At 39.7% G+C, this 21,951-nt stretch overlaps 2 protein-coding genes across 2 annotated transcripts; both read right to left on the minus strand.

Moving 5' to 3' along the window:
- Positions 1-467: 467 nt before the first annotated feature.
- ftsj3 (FtsJ RNA 2'-O-methyltransferase 3) lies at positions 468-8,099 on the minus strand. Its single transcript, XM_069694744.1, has 21 exons — positions 7,935-8,099; positions 7,670-7,775; positions 7,200-7,246; positions 6,974-7,053; positions 6,685-6,784; positions 6,100-6,294; positions 5,845-5,960; positions 5,501-5,605; positions 5,144-5,244; positions 4,888-4,974; positions 4,627-4,791; positions 4,095-4,230; positions 3,727-3,923; positions 3,223-3,334; positions 2,992-3,073; positions 2,677-2,824; positions 2,369-2,466; positions 2,005-2,107; positions 1,491-1,674; positions 1,260-1,354; positions 468-1,144 (listed from the first exon to the last, which is right to left on the minus strand). Exons 1-21 carry the CDS (start codon positions 7,999-8,001, stop codon positions 880-882), a joined length of 2,589 nt encoding a protein of 862 aa, XP_069550845.1. The 5' UTR covers positions 8,002-8,099; the 3' UTR covers positions 468-879.
- Positions 8,100-8,341: 242 nt separating this feature from the next.
- Positions 8,342-12,390, minus strand: LOC138618775 (claudin-1). Its single transcript, XM_069694748.1, has 4 exons — positions 12,031-12,390; positions 11,426-11,590; positions 10,628-10,706; positions 8,342-10,409 (listed from the first exon to the last, which is right to left on the minus strand). Exons 1-4 carry the CDS (start codon positions 12,230-12,232, stop codon positions 10,247-10,249), a joined length of 609 nt encoding a protein of 202 aa, XP_069550849.1. The 5' UTR covers positions 12,233-12,390; the 3' UTR covers positions 8,342-10,246.
- Between the last annotated feature and the right edge of the window lie 9,561 nt (positions 12,391-21,951).

The raw sequence follows: 21,951 nt of genomic DNA on the forward strand, positions 1-21,951 counted from the left end.
TTGGATGGACTACATTGGCCTCTCTCCATAGACTTCAATGTAAAATAGCCCTACTAAATCGATCCGTTGTTAACCACAGGATCAAAATTAATTCAAAAAAATGAGGCACCATGTCTAGGGCTCATATTTAACTCTGCCTGCCATAAAACACGCTGAAAAAGCTTAATTTGATCCCTCTTTAGTCACATCACTTAAGTCTTCCATTCTATTGAGTGGTGCCAAAGAGCATTTTAATTGGTCTATTCTATCTGCTGTCTGCTATTTTAAGTGCTCATGACAGATTAATCAATATTTTCATACACCAGGATCGTGATTACAAAAGTTTCAGTGCTCACAAAATGTATTTCTCAGTTGCTTGTACTAAAACTGTCATACTTGGTATGGCTACTTGATAATACACACCTGTAAGCCCCAAATTATTACATAAAAAATATATAAATGACCAAAAAAAAAAAAAAATGTAGAGCTAATTTCAACAAAACATTTATTGCAAAAATGTATATTTAATATTTACAAAAAAGGGTGAACACATTTATTATTCTTTAACGTGAATGACTGTCATTTAGAGTTCAGCTTTTCAGTGAAACAACTCCAAAGGAGTACAAGGCAAATAATGTACATCTTCAGAAAGATATACACAGAACACCAGCAATATAAAACCGCCGGGATGTGTCTTGGAATTTCAGCCGAGGTTACTAAAACTGGGGCGTTCTTCATGTCAATGACTGAATTTCATTTTGCCCACGATACAGGAGCCCAAACTGAAACACTTTAGCTGACCAAGCTCCATAAACTCGTACCTGCAACAGGAGGGCCAGAGAGTTTAATACTTAAAAAGAAAGGCAGGGCTGGGGAAATTGTATGGCTTCAGATGTATTTTCATTTGCGCCCTTTACCGCCCTTCATCCCTCCTCTGCCACCCTTGGCCTGTCTTCCTCTTCCCTTGCCACCTTTTCCTTTGCCTCCTTTAGCGTGTTGTTCCTTCCTTTGCATTCCCCGCATGTCTTTCTTCATGCGACCGTCTACTACTTTGAAGACTCCCTTGACACCAGGAGGCCGTCTCACCTTCTTGCCAGCTCCCTTCTTGGTCACAACGTATGTTACCTCTCTCTTTTCCTTCCCCAAGCCTGCTTTCTTGTAGATGCTGTAAGAATCGGACCAGACAAAATCTCATGATTGTATTCTAGGGAGAATTAACCAGTATGAAGGAAAACATTCAGTTTCAGTGCAGCTTCAGCCCTACAGATGTGACAACATACCCCTTGAGCTGAGCCATCTTCTCCCTCTCCGAGATGTCTACAGTGTTGACGACTGCCTCTGCTTTCTTTTTGGCCTGCTCCATCTTCTTCAGCATCTAAAAAAGTTGCAAAGAAATTGAAGAATCAACATCTACAGATTTACCTTGAGCATTCCCTCACAAGTTTGTTAAACTAAATGGATCTATAGTAATGTCAGTATGTACTGTATAATGATGGCACTCATCGTCTTACCCTCCTCTTCTTCCTGGCCTTTGCCTCAGCCACTCGTTTGATGGGTCGAGCGTCGATCTCTTTCCACTTTTGTTTGTATTCCTCCACCATCTCCTTGGTGACGGGAATTGGCTTCTTGCGGTGTTTATGTTCATCATCCAGGAACCACTCCGGTACCTCCCACGGCTCCTCAGACCTGGCAAACCTGCAGAAGAGACAATCAGCTTCTGTACAGGTGCATGGCGTGCAATTCACGTGACGAATTTGAGCGACAGGGTGGCTCAAACTTTGTTGTAACAGTTTTTGGACAGTAATGGAGCTCTGTGGAAAACATTTCATCAGGCTTTGGCTGGTGTTAGTCATCAACTCATAGTTGGTTTCTCTGAGGTGGTGTGCTAACAATAAGATATTACACACACACACACACACACACACACACACACACACACACACACACACACACACACACACACACACACACACACACACACACACACACACACACACACACACACACACACACACACACACACACCTGTGGAAGGAGTTGTCCATCATGTCCCTTGCTCTCTTCTTGGACGCAGCGATCTGACAGCCCAGCGCCAGGCCTTCTGCATCGAGGATCCGAGCTCTCTTACCTGAAGAACACGGCACACACAAACATCCTCAGTCACACGCAACGAGAGACTGGAGCACTCTTCTGGTTGCGTTTAAATGCACTACAGGGTCTCAGTTTGGGTTGACACATCTGTGTCTTTATTTGAGTTGAAAGAGGAGAAGGCATGCAAGAGCAGCTCTGACAACCTCAAGAAAAGGTGAGACACAAGGGATAGTTTCAGAGGACGATGAGGTGAATACGATCACCAGCTAACAAGGTGAAATACAAATGTTATTCTCACTTGTACTCTCGACAGGAACGACCTGGAAGTTGTCGTCATCATCGGCCTCCCCTGATTTCCCACCAGCCCCCTTGGACGCCTTCATTTTGGTAATCTTCCTAGAAAAAAGCAACAATGACAGATTCATCTGAATGTTTAGTTGTGATTTTTAAACAAGTTTACCTGCTGTTATTTTACTTTAGAATAATAAATCACTGAGTCAATAATAGCTGTGAATTAAGCTCGTTAATTCTAAATTAATTTCACCTCCATCAGTTATCAGTTGGGCTAAAAAACATGACAAAGAGCGACAGGAAATTAGGTTTTACTTTTCATCGTCGCTGCTGTCGTCTGAGTCGCTGTCACTTTCCTCCACAGCTTCCTGTGAAGGTCCTGCCTTTTCCTCCTCTGAAGGAGCAGCTTCCTGTTCTTCCTCCTCCTCGTCGTCTTCTTCAGCTTTCCTCTTTTTGCCTATTCCTAAATAAAATCCAAATTCAATATCTTGTCAGTGCTTCATTACGAAAGCTGTTGTCCTTACAAAGCAGATAAAATATCATTAATTTCTCAAGAAGTTGTGTAAATTCATTTCAGAAAAAAGGAACATGCGAGTGTGGATAAATAAAAGAAACAGTTAAGCTGGCTACCTGACTGTTTGCTGTGGAGCAACTCGGTCTGTTTGAGCTCGCTCTCTGCGTCTCCTTCCAGGTTGATCTCAGAGAAAATGCCCTGCAGCAGACATTAGTAGCACATTAGTAGGTTTTAGATAAGAGGGAGGTCAGTAATGATGTGAAGAACACTTGTATAACGTCATACGTGCAGGAACAACAGAAAAAGCGTGTTTATGTTGCATTAGGGGAGCACACATATGGACAAACCTTGCTGAACCACAGGTTGCTCTCTCGCTCCATCTTCTCATCCTTTCCCTCGAGTTCCACCAGCAAGCCACTGTCCTGCCCTTCCTCCTCCTCCTCCTCAGCGAACTGTACTCTGGAAAACACAGATACAAATTTACTCGTTTATGTGAAAGTAGGATATGATTTCTAAAACGCTGCACTGACTTCTTTAAATCTTAATTTTTATGTTAAAAAAATAGTCTCAGTTTGCTATAAATTTAAGGTTTGAATTAAACACAGTTGGAACCTGGTTTCCGGATGAAAACAGATAAATTAACATTATAATTTAAGAATATCAAGGCTGACCACATCTATCAATAACAGTACTTTTATTCAAGAAAAGAAACCTAGGAACATTATTTTAATCAACAGAAGAAAAGCAATAAAATTAAAGGCCAATTTCTACTGACTGAACGTATCTGGATATGTCAGATTTTGTACTTAGTATTTAGAATATTCTTTCATCCCAATACTTAATTGACTCACTTCTTCTTTGGTGCTTTCTTTTCCAGCTCTTTCTGTCTCTGCTCCACTTCTTCCAAATCATCGTCATCTAGATCTGAGGCCAGGGACATTTTATCTGCCTCGTCATCCTCGTCATCAGAAGAGAGGTGAAAATCATCTTCTCCATCTACAAGAGTGTCAGCCACCTGCATGTCCCCTTTAGTTATATCAGACAGCACCTGATTGAAAGAAACCAACACAAATGAGCATAAAAAGGTCTGCTGTGTAAATCAGTCAATATCAGCAGTAGTTAAGAAATTTGCTTTGTCTTTTTTCACAACAAGTAAAAACATATGAGGGACGTAGTGGTATCCTCATCTTTAGTTTGGGTCGGAGTGTGTGGCCCTCACCTTCTGCTTCTTGATGGTGGAGAGGGAAAACAAGGAAGTGTCACTGGTGCTGGCGATGGAGACGCCCGGCAGGTCCATCTTCAGCTCCACCCTCTCTCTTTGCTTCCTCCGCTCCTTCAGCAGCTTCCTCTTCTTCCTGATGAAGCATGACAGTTGTAGAAACTCTGTTGATTTCTTCACAAATGTCCAATGAGCAGATGATAATTTCACACTTTGCCACTAAAACTGCACCAACAGCAGCAGGTTGATAAGATGTAGGGGGTCAATCAACAGGCAAAGTGCTGCTGATATAATTCGTAATAACACTTCACAGACTTGGGTTTGGGTGTTTTGCAACTTGGAACTGATGATTAAAAACTACATGGATGCTCCCAAATATGACCATACAGAGAAAAATCAGGACAGAGTGGGAAAAGAAGAAACCTGTTATTATTGAAGGAGATGATTACACACTATAACTCAAACAAGCAGCAAATAGTCTGAAAATTACAGAGAAATATATAGAGTAAAAAGAAAAGAGTGTTTGTCGCACCGTTTGAGCTCAGCCACCTCCTCAGCTTTCAGTTCTGCCAGTTTTTTTTCCATTTCTTCCTCCTCATCTTCCTCTCCCTTGTCATCGCCCTTCTTCTCCTTCTCCTTCTCCTTCTTTGTCTGGCTTGGTTCCTCCTCTGAATTATTGTCGTCATCAGAACTTAAGCTTAAAACAGAGGAGAATTTTGTATTTATTCAGTGACACATTCTGGCAAAGACAATACAACAATAATTCAGATGGTTTTTGGAAATGAGAGTTTACTTGATCTCCTGGTCCACCGGTTTGGCCTCCCCCTTCAGTTTCTTGATCAAGTACTTCTTCAGCTTGGACCTCCAGCTCAGCAGTAGGCTGCAGGTGTGAGAAAGGGAGAGAAAACAAACACATACAGAGTAAATATTATTATCTGTATCACATCTTTTAATACCTTCTCACACCACCTGATGCATTTGATGCGCAATAAAAATGACCACAACACCAACAGTTGTTTAGTAATGCGCGAGAGACAGAAGAGGCTTACCGGAGTTCTTTGCGGCCCAAGACTTTGATGTCACGACAACACTCCTTAATTTCGGCACTGGTTGCAGAGTGAGACTCTAGGTCTGGATTGTCGATGGTGATCTGAATGAACAAGAATAGAATTACAGGAAGGATTCTTCTCGGCATGACATTTCCTGCCTCTTCTACCAGTCGGCTTTATTGCATCGTGGACCGTTTCGTCAAATCATGAGGATCAAGATGATTCATTATCAATGTTACTACACTTTCTTTAAAAATCTCTTGCAGCTGATAAACAACTTAACAGTGCCGTCTATCAAAAGGCAGATGAGGGGGAGACTTCAGTCTTTGGCAGGTTGAAGTCGTGCAGGGATCTCACCTCGCTGGCTTTTCCCAGAAAATCTACAGGGTTCTCGGCTTTCAGAAAAGCCGTCACTGTGAAACTGTGGTAGAGTGTCAGATCACCGTCCGAGTATCCCTCCGCCTGGAACAGAAGAAGAACTGCTTGGTCAGAGATGGATCAAATGTTCAGGGTCCAATGTGGGTCATTTGCTTCAAAGTAATCATTATAATGTGTCTCAGTAAGAACTATCACCTCAACACCACAATAAATCACGCATAAGCAGCTATTCATATCATTGCAGGAAATAATGGCCAGATTGGCTTCTTATTGTGACCACACAGTGAACTTGAAAGACAAAGTCTGCTCCTCAGTATACATACCTTTGGCTTCTTGACAGGAATCAGCTCCTTCACAGTTTTGGCCTGCACCTCCACCTCTTTGAACGCATGTTTGGGGTCAAAGAATTTGCTGTCGATTTTGTCAGGGGCCACAAAACCTGATAATGAAAACAAAAACTTAGTATAGATGGGATCTGCAAGATCTGTAAAGAAACAGGACCCATTTTGTCCAGAAAGTCATTAAATCGATAAAAAAAAAAAAAAAAAAAAAAAAAATTAAAAGATTCAGCCACTGACCCTGACAAACGACAAAGATCTCGGCGGACTCGTTCCTCGACGCCTGAGGCTTGGTGGCTTGCACCTTCTTGAAGAACTGCTGGAAGATCCAGAGCAACGGCTGGTAGTCTTTGGAGCGGAAAACCTTGGTGACAAAAGTACCACCTTTGGTCAGAAACTCACAGGCCAACTTCAAGGCCATGAGGGTCAGATGAGCTGTGGGGAAAGAGGCAAATTTGAACATTAGGTTCAGATGCAAACCATTGTGACAGGTAAGTGTGCACCTTATTAGCTAGTCAGTGATTGTTAAATACACAAGAGGAAATAATGTTAAGACACTTTCAAAAGAAGACAAGATGCACATTGTCCACCAGGAGGGCATATTACCAGTTTTATTGTATGATCCCACAGTTTTAGACACATGGAAACTATTTATTTTTAATATCAATTTAACATCATCTTTGATAATGCAGAAAAGATCATTTCTGTCTTTCCAAACTAAAAATCATCTACTGTCTGAGCATGTGTTTCAGACTGTACTGTTTAACAGCTGTGTTAAACACGGTCTCTGTCAAATGTCCAGTCTGACACGTTGCTTTATTTTACCTTGTGTAAAGGCATCGTGTTGCCAGTTGGTTCCCACATTCGGAGCTCCGTCATTTAACACAACGTCCACTTTCCAAGTTTGAAGCTCCTTTCGGAGAGCCTGTAGGGGAGACAGACAGGATCTCGTAAATCTGTTACGCTTTTCAGTGTAGTCTTGTGATGAACAGTGCTGCTTTCTCTTTCTCCACTTTTCTATTGTCTCTTAAAGTAAATCAGGATATGCGGTGCTGCGATACCATGAGAATCAACTTTTCTTCCGTAACACACTGAAAATCTGCAGCTTCCTCACCTGTCTGCATTTGTCTGTGGTGATGTCTTCTTGAAGTGCCACCACGTTGGGGATGGGCTTGATGGGGACCAGGTCAACACCTGACAAGAGGAGACTTCTTTTAAAAAAAAAGCTCTGTCACCGAGTACCTCGGTATGACACTCATTATCACAGCTGATTTAAAAGCCTAAGCAGAAACACAACCATTTACTATCGGATAATTATATATTGATGACGGTTAACTCACCAATAATAAGACTCGATACAGGCATAAACTTGGACGCCACCTGCAACCTGGAAAGTAGAGCATGCATCACTTCATTGATCTATCCATATGTCCAAAGTATGAATCGAGGGACCCTCATAACGGTGTTTCATTTCAGCTGAGTGTGAAACTGTTTTACTGTCGCTGACATGTTCCTGCTACAATCCTTACATCTAGTGGCATTTGTGTAAACTCTTCTTACACTAAAATAAATGTAAAATCCAAGTGACTCCATTGACCTTACACTAATGTTGGAGCTGGTGTAGAACTACCACTTGTTATACAATAACACTTCTTAAAACAGAATTAAATATATACTGAATACAACGTGGGCCACCGGCCGGCTCCCTTCCCAAAATGAGGTGTACTTCTCGTTCCTCTGATAAATGAGGGCCATTTTTTTTTTTTTTTAAACTCTGGACGCGTTGTCTCGTGAGATGCAGGCTGCTCACCATCCACCAGGAGCAGCGCACAGGTCCACCACAGCTCTGGCTTTCTGCAGAAACTGGAACTTACGGTTGAGCTGGATGAGTTTGAAGGAGGAACGAGAGCGATAACCTGAAAAATCACAACATAGATTTTGTCATTAACATTAAAGTCCTTAAAACGCACTGGTTTTTAGTTGTTAGTGAGGCAGCCAGCCGACCCTGCTAATGCTAATATTTGCCTCAAGGCTGAGTTTAAAGTTTGCGGGGGTTTCCGGGACTGGTACGATACCTGTTTCTTTAGCGAGATGGTAGAATTTATCTTTTCTGGTTTTTCCAACTTTCAGTTTCTTCCCCATGTTTGTCGAAGTTGTTTTACACTAAAATATGACACAAAAAATCTCACACTGTCGAACCTCAGTGCCACTCGATCGACCGTCAAAAAAATAACACGTGTGGCCGTCCCGGCGCAGCAGTTCTACGTCACGGGATTTCTTCTTCTGTTATTTTCCCCTGTGGCTGAGAGGATGACGGCTCCACCTGCTGGCAGCACCCAAGAATGCAACTCAACATCCAGCGGTAAGAGGTCACTTAGTCCATTTAATAAAGTGTTGTGTTGAAATGCACTTTTTACAAGTCGTTGTTGTTGTTGTTGTTGTTGTTTTTTATTTTAACCCATCCTTAACTTTTTAGTCGATAGTTTTACAGGTGACATGGAGAGGCACGCTTGTAAGATTTGGGTGTAAGTTAAAGTGTTTTCTTCTTGAGCATTTTTGGAATAACGCTAATTACATAAAAAGTCCGCATCTCAGGGCAGATATAAAAGGGCTTAATTTATGGCTAAATGAAAATACTCTCGTATGCCTTGCATAGGCAAACCCAGTAGGTGGTAACTCAAGTGAAGTGCAGCTTTTTTTGTCCAGAACTATACATACATTTTCAAGCCAAAAATAACAGACAATAACAAAAATGAGACAAAGACTCAGGCGTTCTTACTATAGTAAAGCCACATTTAAAGGTGATAAATTGTAAAGCTCCCATGCCAGAAAATACCTTATATGTGGCTTTGTATTTATTTTTTTTATTTTTTTTTCCATTTTACTTCCCTCTGAGTTCAGGAAGGGTCGGTCACGATCAGAATCTGGGCAGCTGAGAGTCCCGAAAGAGAGTTTACATCCGCAGAGGAGACAGGCCAGCTCCTGTTATTTGTTATGTTTCAAGTGAGGCACCCGCTTTAACCGTTATCGGGCCACTCAGTAGGCACTTATTATCATATATCTGACCCAAATATACGAGTGAGGAAGTTCCCTCCAGAAGTGAGATGCTGCCGGCTTTAAAGATGTTTTTGTCCAGCTTGAAAAACACAGTTAACAGCAAACTTCAGACAGAGACAACATTAAAAAAAAAAAAAAAAAAACTTGTTTAAGTCAGAGCTCTAAAAGACCAAGTAATTTAATCAAATAAGGCATTCATTTATTGGCCAGACTTTGTTTTAGTTTTTGTTGCACGATGGAGCAAACTGTCAAACTGAGCTGTGTTAGTCAGATTAGCAAACAGGAGGTTTAAAATCTCATATTTCTTGTGAATTTGACTCCTTTATTTTGTATCCCTTTTTAACAATGTAAAACGTTATTTTTCCTCACTTATCAGTCACTTTCTAAGTAATGCTGTTGCTCATCTTAAATGGTAGGTTTTAATACACACTAAAAGCAGATAGTGTGACACTGACTCTGTGCTCCATGGAAGGCAAAACCTAACTGTGTTTAAACAGAAATTCCCACTCGCTTTCCCATAAACTCTTTACTTTGAGAGCAACCTTGTAGCCTTTTAATAACTGTTGCTAGTATGTACAGTGTTGAGACAGTGAAATGACACGATATGAAAGACAAGAAACTGTTTCGCTGTGAGAAAAGTTCTCATTAATGCTACAGCATGTTGAAAAGAAAAATACAATTATTTTGTTTTCATCAGTCTGGTTTACCTTGTATTCAGTTAAATAAAGCTTAAACATTTTGTGTATAATCGTTTGTGAAATCACTGGTAACAGCATTGGACTACAAAAACTATAAACTGCCAGATAATGTATTATATAAACAACAAAAACAATCGGACAAGTAACAAGGCCAAAAATATAAAATTTTACAATGAACAAACATATATGAACAAATCTGTTTTAACACTAGTGGAAATCTGGAGAGATAAATTTGTATCGCAAAGTAAAAATACAGTGTCACCACTATATGTCATCCCTGTACACTACTGAAACAAAGTGTTCTTCATTGGTAATTTTTAAGAGAAACTTTAGGATTTCATAAACAAACATAATGAAAAGGTCTCGCGTGTCGTAGACTTTAAAGAACACAGCTAAGTTGTAATTACCAATAGATAATTTAAACACTGAAGCTTTCACATCCTTACAGCTGGCAGCAGAAGAAATACTGTGGTGGCTGTTTGCACCTTGTAATAACATGATAAATTAGAGTGAAAGTCATTTCACACAGACTGATCCTGTGTGTAATACTGACCCTGAACTAAATCACTGGATGAATGTAAGTAGCATTTTAATAACAATCCCAAGGAGGGATGTTTCTCCTGGCTCCTCCACTAGACGTAGTTGGAAATGGGGTTCTTGGTGGCGAGGAGTTGGTTGGAGCTTGTGGACTCGGAACTGGACTGACTGCATCTCTGACAGCTCAGGAAAGTGCCACCGGTTATAGTGAGGAGTCCACCAGCCCAGCTGACAAACACTGCCTTACCAAACTCATAGCTGCCAACAAAAACAGACACACTCACAATTGGATACACATTTGTTTAAAAGATCAGTGTGTGTGTGTGTGTGTGTGTGTGTGTGTGTGTGTGTGTGTGTGTGTGTGTGTGTGTGTGTGTGTGTGTGTGTGTGTGTGTGTGTGTGTGTGTGTGTGTGTGTGTGTGTGTGTGTGTGTGTGTGTGTGTGAGTGTGTAGCAGGCTTTTCTTGACTGCCGTACCTTTGTAGATGATGTGCTTCATTGAAGCTCTGAACAATCATTTTGACATACCAGGAGGTGATGATGATTGTCAATAAACCTACACAGAGAAAGTATGGGATATTTTTCATCACAGTACTTATTTAAATTCTTTCCAAACCCTGTTATTACTCACTTCATTTGGATGCAAACATAAAATATCATTGGCAAGCAATGTGCTCATTATCTTCTTGAATCATAATTTTTTTTTAGTTCATAAGAAAACAGAAAGAATTCCCGTCATACTTGTTTACTCAAAAATGGTATTAGAATACTGGTTTTGTTCAAAAAATATTTCACAAATAAAAACATTATTCATAATCACATAAGAGAAAGAAAAGCAGCAAATCCTCACACATTTGAGAGACGAAACTGAATATCTTGCATTTTTCCTTAAGAAATGATTAAAACATTTATTTTTTTAAATGGCTGCCAATCAATTCATTAAAAAACAAAATCTAGTTATAGTTATTTTGGTTTCCATGTGCTGATTTTTTTCCCCCTCATTATTACTGACTGGAAACTATACTGTACTAAAAATGAATAAATAATAAGATAAAAGAATGAGGAGTTACTTCCTCTTAAAGTACAACTAATATTTCTTTACTGATACGACTCAATACCCAATTTAAAGGTGAAGATAATGCCTCGTCTGACCTTCACAAAAAAAAAAAGATCTCTACTCTGTACTCATCTTCTCAAGTGTGATGAACGGGGACACTGTTAACATGTTATATTTGACATAATTCATTCTGAGTGACTGTGAAAGGCTGAACACACCTGAAACCATGAACATGATTCCTCCGATCATAGCTGTGGTGGATTTGCTCTTGTTCATGCCATCCATGAAGCGGGTGCACTTCATTCCCACTGTGGAGACGACCAGAGCCAGAGCAGAGAGGAAGATGCTGAGCAGCATCACTGCCCTGGTAGCCTGGACCTCAGCTGGAGGTACAAATAATGATAAATAATCTTTTTTTTCCTTTCATTGATTGACACAGTCCGTGATTATCTCTGCTTTTGGCTGTCTTTCTATAACAGATTCCATTTTATTTTTCTGTAACTAAAAATATGAATTATACTTTTTAGATATACTGTATATCTCAGACTTTTAACTTTTTCAGAAGCGCAACATAGTTAAAAAAAAAAAAAAAGATATTTAAATAGAAAATATAATTCTGCAAATATTCAAGAACAAGACTGGCAGTAGATACAAAAACAAATAGTCGATCTATGTAAATTCCCTTTATGAATATCACACTGATGCCAAAAAGTGAGATGAGGGCAATGCAAAGGGAGATTTCTGGCTAATTATAGAAACTTATTGTGAGTGGAAGGTATCTCAACCAGCAGTGTCTGGTGATACAGAGGTGATAAAAACTTACTCGGCAGCTTCAGCAGGGACTCGTGAATTTCACAGGTTGTTCTCTCGTTGCCGCTGCAGCTCATCCACAAGCCCTCATAGATACGGTGCGACTTGCCGTGACCCTGCTTCTTCCACTCCACCATTAAAGTAGCGGCGACAGTGGCAGCGATTCCGACCAGTGCGAGGAAGAAACCGAGGAGCTGCAGTCCGGAGCTGGCCATCCTGTCCAGAAAACAGCAGACCGGGCGACTTCAGCGGGTTCAACAAAAAAAAAATCCGTGAACTTGAGAGCAAGTTTCCGAATTATGTAAAACAGTGATTAATGTTCAGTGAAGTCGATAGTCGGTGATTTAAAGTATCCTCCGTCTTGTCCTCCTTGAGACCGTTATCAGCGCGCTCTACTGCCGCCTCTATTTAAAGTCACTATGACGCACAAGGTCCCCACTCCACGTGCAGTGAATGATGGGAAGTCGTATCAGTCCAATTAATTGATGATGGTAACAGACCATTGTAAAGAAAAATAGCTTCAACATGGGAAAACTTAAGTTAGGGCTGTAAACTTACTGGCTACATACAGTTAATTTCCCAAAGCCAAAGCAACACCTGTAGTGTGAATGTTATATTAATCCTCACAATTTGTATAATAGCTAAGTTAAAAAAAAGAAAGAAAAGAAAAAGAAATAGAAAGCCTCTTTGTACTGTAATTAAATCAGAATATTCTCGATTTAAAAGTTGTATTAGGCCCACAAACTTTACAAATTTAACATTTAGAAATGTTCCCCAAGTGCCCTTCTGGTAGCTAGTCTCCCAAAATAACTCAATATGTAAGTTTTATGTGGTTCTCCACATCTGGCAAGATGATCAAAATTGGGTTTACTTATGGGTCCTACTTGAAGCTAATCATTTGTGACCTATAAAATACACATCTACTTATATATACATATAGCTGTCAGCTATCACAGAGGGGCCCAACTAGTAATGTTGACAGGGATAGATAAAATAACCAGGGCTCTGGTTAATTGTCATGACACAGTTGTACAGGGTACCACAATGAAGTTCAGTTGTTGTAAATGGGTTTCATAAATTTGTATTTGAAGTTGCTCTTGAAGCTGAAATGCTGACATACACTGAATTTAGCATTATCAAAACAATTTCTCTTTTTTACTCACGTTGTTTGTGGCCTGCAGTAACGTAAGTGTAATTTTACAATTATTAGAGAAAGACATTAACCCTTATGAGGCTTTAATCTGCACAGCTGTTTAACTGACCTGCTCATTTAATCCACATACCTGCAAATCTTAAACTTTATTCTGTAAATGACTTGTTTCACTGTTCCACTGATCAATGAACAACGTTGTAAACAAAAAACAAATTGTTGATAGATGGTAAATATATCACATCCCCTAAAGTAATATGTCATTTTAAGCCTGCATGTGCCTGTGCATGTACTTACATTAGATAAATATATTCACTGTATTATTCATGAAGTGTCTATCATTGCATATGAACATTAATTCATATCTTATTAAGCAACAACAGCAAACACTAGAAGCGAAAGAGAAAGGGGAAAAAAACAGTGTTTAAAGAGGTCTTTCAGCCAAGCAATTGGAGGTTAACATGCTCAATTGTCATTTCTTCCCTGAGAAATTTGCAGCTCGTGTTTACGAGAAGAAACTCTTCACTTTACTCAGACAATTACGAAATTATTTGACCATATTTGGTGAAGGGGATGCCAGTTTGTAAACACTTGCATTTGTCAGTTAGATTGGATTGGTGTCCACCCTTTCCTGGAATAACTTTCCATCAAAACATCTTGCCGCAATTAAGGTCAGCTCCAATCCAAATTTGCCGAAAGCAAGTCATTTATATCTTTTAAAAGCCCTAATTTATTTCATTCTTGTCACTCCCATTGTGTATTATCATTTTCAAGGTCTGCTCAGGTCAAACTGTTTCCAGGGAATTCCTGCTATGTGTTTGCAGTCAAATGGTTGATGATCAACAAACCTGCTTCTTGTGTACTGTCAACCATCCAAGTGTCTGAATTTAGCCAATTCACACCAAGAAGTTATGAAATCAAGTGCAGAGGTCTGAGGAGAAACTTCCTTTTATGCTAAGTGCAAGAGGAATGTGTAGGTGAACTTAAAGATCTCACCTGTCATCCCATCAATCTGTCCTCCCACATTTTTGTAAATAATTTGGGCTTCATACAGTCATGTCCTCCCCCTATATGTGTGATGACTAATTCCCATTCCAGGAGGTTTTGTTGAAAATAGTATAATAACCCCCCACCCACCCACCCACCCACCCACCCACCCACACACACACACACACACACACACACACACACACACACACACACACACACACACCCCCCCACCACACACACACACACACACACACACACACACACACACACACACACACACACACACACACACACACACACACACACACACACACACACACACACACACACACACACACACACCACTCCACCTACTCACCATCCCTGGAGCAGAGAGAGAGAGAGCAGGGTTGGAAGGGCTGTTTAGATGAATATGTTATTCTAGTCTGCCTGACTCATTGACCTTTATCTGACTGAGGTTTGTGTAGGTTAGTGCTTTCTGTATCTGCTGTCACAATTCAGCAGGGGGCACAGAGGCAGGTTGAAACAAACAGAAAATTGACTCTCAAGGAATACAAATACCACAGGAACAGTTGAGTTCATGGTGCGTGCAGCGTACAAAGCTGACAAAATACGAGGAACCAGAAGTCAAGGAATTCATAGGATCAACTGTGATCACAGCTGACTTATGACAAAGAGCTATTCTCCAGCAACTAAAATTGACTGACGGGGACCGTATATATACTGACTGGCTGATTGCGAAGTGGCCGCAGTGGGGGCAGATTGGTAACTTTTATGGAGACCTCTGTGAATCCTCTTGAACCATCATGTTGTGGGCATTGAATGTTTGTAACTAAAACAGAATCACGCTTCCCCACGTCCGCTTTAGCAGCAAAAAAACCCAAAACATTTCCTCTGACCCTCAGAATAGACACTGTGTGTTATGAAAAGGGGAAGAGGTCACACAGTGTGTGAACGTACAATTTAGTCTGTAACATTTTTTATGGTGTGATTCAAAACAGAAGAGGGTTCATTATGTGCGACAACAACAGGGCAAGGTGACTCTAATCGTCTGATCTGAAGCTACACCCACTCCTTCAGAGGCCATCTGCTGAAGATGAGGACGTGTGGGAAAAACGTCCAACGTGAAATTCACACAGACCTCAGATACTAATTAGTGTCACATTCCACTTCTAATAGTTCTAATAGCGTTTAACATTTTAAAATCTGTTTCTCTGATTTTAAATGCTAAAGACTGCACAAAACAAAAATATGAATTTAGTAAGCTTAGTGATGATGCTGAACCAATCAATGGGAGATATTTTAACACTATATATGCCTCTTGATGATGAAATGAAAAAAAAAAAAAATCAAAGAATGTTAACCTCTGGACCCCAAAAGTCAACACACAAAATCCATTTATTGATTCTGGTTCATCTGGCATTACTGCTGGAACATTTTATAAAGTCAGCAGGCTTCATCACTTATGGGATTCTGTACAAAACTTCATTGCAATGTAAGGTGCCATGCAAAGTGTTGACATATTACAGACGTGTGAATCAGCAAACCGACATTGCCATCCCTAGAGCCATCTCAACAACATGTTTATAAGAGACAAAAGCCATTTAGATTACATTTGAATATGAATTAGTTCGCTAATGTGTCACCAACTGCACAATACTGCGTTCAGTGTAGTATTTACATTTCAGTATTTCGTACAGAGGAAATAATTCCTCTTGCGATGGGACCGGCCCTTGTCTCTGAATGAAGTCGTATGATCCAATATAATTTATCACACACACCAAGACATTCTCTGGATTGCTTTTCCAAAGAAAGAAAGAGACACTTATCCAAATCATTATCACATACCTGCAGGCTCAGATTGTTTCCTCAAGCAAGTCAGTGTCTGTTAATGTGGATAGCACATCTAAAATGTCCTGAGAGCGTAGGTGCTGTGTTCAATAGGCTCAATGCAGACATTGTGTTTAATTAAAGTTGTATTGCCAGTGCCTTTTTGTAGTACTACGCATGTCAGATCATTACTATGATAAGAGCATGATCATCAGGCTGCACAGAACATTTTAGGAGATCTTTTCTACCAGTTATTTTCTAACATTTGTGTCTCTCGTTTGATTTTTTTTTTGTCATCTGTGTGATTTGTTGTTTCTGTGTTGCTGGAAGAACCAGTTTTTACTCTACAGTTAATTATTCTATCACTCACAGAGAAGAGTCTGAGCCTTGACAGGAAGTAAAGATTACACGCCACATTCACACACATTCAACACAGACAGACACCAATTCTTTGCATCCTTCATGCAAAGTTGACCTGCTGGGAATTGGAACGTTACTTTTTTTTTTCTTTACATCAGTTTACAACTTTCATTTATTGGTGTGTGCTTTACAGAAAACTGATTTGAATAGTTTTACAGTATAACCATCATCACACAAAAGGAGAAAGCAGGCATCTGGGAGGAGCCACAGTGTAAGATTAGTTCTGGGAATAGTGGCAAGCCATTGGAGTTAATTACACTCAAATATTTATTTAGTTAAAGTTGCTGATTAGAGACAATGTAATCGAAAGCAGGTTAAAACTGCATGCCTCTATATAATTTCCCAAGACTGTGACCAAAAGCGGAGCTATCTTACGCAGCAAAAAATGACTCCATGTTTCAAAAAGGGGACTACAGGCAACATGTTAACAACTATGTCAACAAGCTTGTTGACCAAGCAAAGATGGCTGACTGTAACACACCACAAAGTGAAAGGCAGGTGAAGATGCATCTCAAACTGGAAAATACAGCATATGAGGAAGATGCCATCTGCTGGCCTCTCTGAGCAAGACAACCACCAACAGCAGGTGTCAAGTGTTGAAGAGGTGCAAGATTAATGATGGCCACATTCCACTTGGTGTGTCAGTGCCAAAGCTTTGGTGTGACACATGTTGACTCACCACTAATAATTCCGGACATATGCACAGTAATTATCGGTTTTATTAAACTATTTCTGCTAAATCTGTTTCAAACAACATTAAGACCAGTTGCAAAGTTTTAATTTTGAATTCACTGCGTAAAATAACTTCATAAAGAATGAGGTCGTACTTAGTTGAACCCTTGTTCATTTCTCTGTCAGATTTGTGCCATTGGTGTTTGTCGAGTTTCAAGGCTCACTGGTGGGGTTTGAGCCACGCAGGCATTCATAAAATGTATTACCAGAAGAATTCTGAAAATACAAAACTCACTGGGATGGTAGGCAATCTGCTTTGTCAGTTTTAAAGTATACAAAAATTAATAAATATGGCAAACACTTGGAAACCATCAGAAGGAATTAAATCTGAGGTGTTTTTGCTTAATGTCAATTCAAAATGTAAAATCGAAGATGGTGCAGGTTTTCTTCCTTTTCCCCACACTGGAGGACTCCTCAGCAGCATATGTATAAAGGCCTATATCAGTAATATTCCTGTAGTGATATACTGTAGCTCCACTGACATCAGTGGACTGATACTTTTTAATGCAACAGAGCATTTTTATAACTTAGTCCTCAGATCTCTGAGAAAACATGAAATGTTGAGAAACAACTTGTGGGTAAATCCTCTTCTGAACAGGAAGGGCAGCTGCCCCATTTACGCAACGGCTATATACCCACTAACAATATGATATTTCCTAAACCCTCAGACAATGAGTCATTTTAAACCTACAACGAACATGAAGGCTGCTCAGGAGGGACACAAAGTATCCTGACCTGTGGATGTTTGTTCTGCTGGATGTACAGTTTTCTTTTCTCTGATTACATCACAAACCTCCCTCTACTTGTTCTTTAGACTAATATACATTTCTACAGTATCTTGCTTTTTGCATGTTTCTACAATACATTTTAAGCTGCAACATGTAACCAATGTAGTCATAATGTATGAGTCCCATATCTAGGTTTTCCTATGGCCACTTGCTTTTGATTGGAACTGTACCAGTTGATCAATATAAAAATAAAAACAAATTCAGAAGCTCTTTGTCCTTTGTGCATGCTAAAACAAAGCTCAGAGAATTGCCTTGGCATGCATACTACGGTGACTCCCTGCTTAGATGGGCCTACCAAAGTGCTGCTCCAAACCAGTCTGATGTCATTCCTGCATCAGGCACAGCACAGAGCGCCTCGGGCCAAACGGCCTGGCAAAGTTTTTCACGCCATGATGAGAGTTTTGCTTTTGTCCACATGCCAGCTTTCAGGAGCTATCACCTTTGGCAGCTCCATTTCAGCATTTAAGATATGAAAGACTGTTCAAAGGCCGTGAGAGTGTCTTTCTTAACTGATTAGAAAGTGAAAAAAATGTCCCTTTGAGGGATTGATAAAGTATGTATCTATCTATCTATCTATCTATCTATCTATCTATCTATCTATCTATCTATCTATCTATCTATCTATCTATCTATCTATCTATCTATCTATCTATCTATCTATCTATCTATCTATCTATCTATCTATCTATCTATCTATCTATCTATCTATCTATCTATCTATCTATCTATCTATCTATCTATCTATCTATCTATCTATCTATCTATCTATCTATCTATCTATCATTGTGTATGAGTAAAAATCTCAACAAAATAGTCATCTTACACATTAATTTGATATGGAGAGCTGCCTACTATCAGGTGGTCTATTCTGCACTAACCAGTGGTGGGAGAAGTATCCAGTACCAGTACAGCAATCTAAAAATATTTCATTACAAGTAAGAGTACGCCATTAAAAATCCTATGTGAAAGTACAAAAGTATTGGCTGCTAAATTATAGTATTACATTAAAAGTACTGGTTTGGGCCCTTGGATTGATATATTATCATATAATATGTCATCATTAGATTATTAGTAATGAAACATCAGTGTGTGGGCAGCATGTTACAGTTGTAGCTGCTGCAGGTGGAGCTAGTTTGAACTATTTTATATCCAGTTTAATTTACAGGGACAGCAGATAAATCTGAGGGTTCATCAGATGATTAGGAAAGAAGAAAAAGTTCTGATCCACAAATCTGTTTTTTAGCTCAGAATTTTTTTCTTTAATCTTTGATTTTTGGTGAGGTATTGGATTATTTAAGCATTTATTGAAATAAAATCATGCGAGAAGTTAGGAGGGAAAAATATGTTTTTGGTGGAAGTGTTAAAAAACTGATCCGAGTCTGCAGTGACTTTTGTACGACATCAGGAGCCAAAAATGTTGGAATGCTCTGGTTTAATATTTAACAATATAATATATTTTAAAAGCTTGTTTTAGGACCTATTGTTTCAAATCTTTATCCGAAAAGTGACTCAAACTGCCAGATAAATTAAATGGATCCGATGAGAACAGTGGTTGAGTAAATATAAACAGTTATTTTCCGACAATGCTGGCTGGATAGATGAATTCGGTCAGTTTATATTTCACCTAAAATCCTGATTGTTATGGATTTTGGAAAAGACGGAGTGTCTGTCTGATGCAATCCTGCAATGTATCAATTCCTGATATAGAAAGAGAGCATGAGTGCTCAGATTAAAAAGCAAAACAGGACATGTGGTGTTCAAACACCGTGTAGGCTTAACACTAAGATGTTTCAATGTAGCAAGCCAGAGGATGTCATGTATTAGATTGTCTATTCTTTGATTTTTAAATCTCAATTTCACATTTGAATCTGTAACCGATTACAACGAAACCCTCCCATAAAAAAAAATAAATAAATAAATAAAATAAAACGGCAGAGCTTGGATTTAGTATGTTGAGGGTTGGATGGATTTAGCCTCTGACAAAATAGTTCTCCTGCTATCTGTACCGGTTTTTCCTGAAGATGCGCCTCAGGCTTCGTCACCGGGTCGAGAGAGGAGAATAAAATCTGTGGTGCCTGGGATTAGAGAGGACGAGAACCTTTTTCTTTACAGTAACATCAAAGAGTCATGAGAGGGAACATGTTTATTCTCTTTCTCAATAGGATTTTCATTTTGACAACAACTCTAAACCTGGAGAGGGACAGGAAGTCTCCCTCTCTCTCTCTCTCTCTACCTAACATGTGGGAGTGTCTTCGTGTCTCAACACGGCATGCTCCAGTTGATAGACAGCTTCACTCACCTTACTACCTGGCAGGTGAGACACGGAAAAGCAGCCAGTCCTCGCAGTTCATGTGTGAATGCGGTAGCTTGTTCATCATTCTCAGGTCAGGTGGATGATCAGATGACCCCTCAATCAAGACGTGAGTTCATTATTACCTGTAAACACTTGTTTACTTTAGTCTGTACAGTTATGCAATACGATTATTAAACAGTCCTGCTAAATGCATGTGACCATTTTGTTTTGTTTTGTTTTTCAATTTCCAGTGAAAACACCTGTTACCTGTGAATGTCAAGTCACCATCATCAGCTGAAACAGTGACAAGTTTGGACCTGAGCCTGAATCAATATTTGCTTGTACTTGTGAGCTTCATGTGTGATCTGGCAAGTGCAGGAGGAGCACGCAATCATGAATGCAAAAACACTATCACTTGTTCTCTCCGCAGGAAGTTTTTGTTACCCGCACAGCTGGAAACTTTGCCTGGGAATTTCTGTCCTCAAAAATTTCAGTCATTGTTTCTGGTCGTGTGTGTAATGTGCATCTACGGCTGAGCAGGGGTGCCACAGAGGAGTGTGTTTTTTTTCCTAATAACTGACAGTCGAATGAGCAGAGCAACAATCGGCATCTTTACTGTAGAATTTAATGTAATGTTGGAAGGCCTCGTCTAATCTTCCTGTTCATACATCTGATATCCAAGCAGGGTCTCGTCTGAAGAGCATCTCAGCTGGTCATTTTTAAAATGGCCACACATGAGCCACTGGGAGTGAAGCTGCTATACTGTCTGATTTTACCTCTCTTGTTGTGGAGGTGCAGCCTCCCGTAGTTTAGTTGTGACATATCCCGCAGAGGGCATGGCAGTGGTGTTACCACATGCAGACAGGCCTTTAGTATGTCAGGTATGTTGGTGAACCAGCTCCACTCAGCCCTTCTCATGATGATGGGTGTAACTCTGTTCTTTCCTTGAGAGTGGCACCATTTCATTAGACTGCCGACAATAAAAGACTGCCTGCCGCTGACAGCAAGCACTTCGTACAAGGAAATGAAAGCAGGTTGAATACAATGCAAATGCAAATGATTTACTTTGAAAGTGAAGAGTGAAAGAATTAGCTTTGGATAGAGTTGTATTTTTAATAAAAGCCCATTAAAGGGACATTTGTTGCAAATTAGCTACTGGTTGCTTGAGTATTTCTTCCTTTACAGAAACAAATGTGCAACACTTCCTGCTGTTTATGTCTTTTAGCTTGAATTAATGCAGTTGATATTTGCGTGCATAAACACCTTGAGGTCTGCAAATAGTAAAAAAATTTAAATAAATAAAAAAAGGCTTCTTCAAACTGGTTTCTTCTGGTGTTACTGACTTAAAATGTGTGAATACTGACCAGAATCACCTGCGTCAACAAATTTCAACAGATGAGTACCATTCGAAATGAATATGATATGAACCGGGGTGTCAGCCACAACTCTGCCACAATTAAAAATATAAGAGTCTTTTCTGACTTGTGCTCAGAATATTTTCTTTGGGCCAAAAGTTTCAGCAGGTCTGAGACTTCAGGTTGAGTTGCAGAGAAACTGTCCTGGTGGCTGTTCCTGGGTAGTTTTTGTCTTGGAAAGCTTAAAACCTTTTTGTAATGTGGCATCTTTGTAAGTAAATGACATTCTGGGAATACATGGGTATAGAAATTCCTTAAAGATCCTTAAGGTGTTTTTCAGAGGTAACTTGAGGCTTGACACGTTCACAGATTTCCA

Source organism: Brachyistius frenatus, unplaced genomic scaffold (genome assembly GCF_029030835.1).
Source record: "Brachyistius frenatus isolate BFR_SWC_R1_liver_20210118 unplaced genomic scaffold, ASM2903083v1 Contig_18, whole genome shotgun sequence".
NCBI classification, from domain to species: Eukaryota; Metazoa; Chordata; class Actinopteri; family Embiotocidae; genus Brachyistius; species Brachyistius frenatus.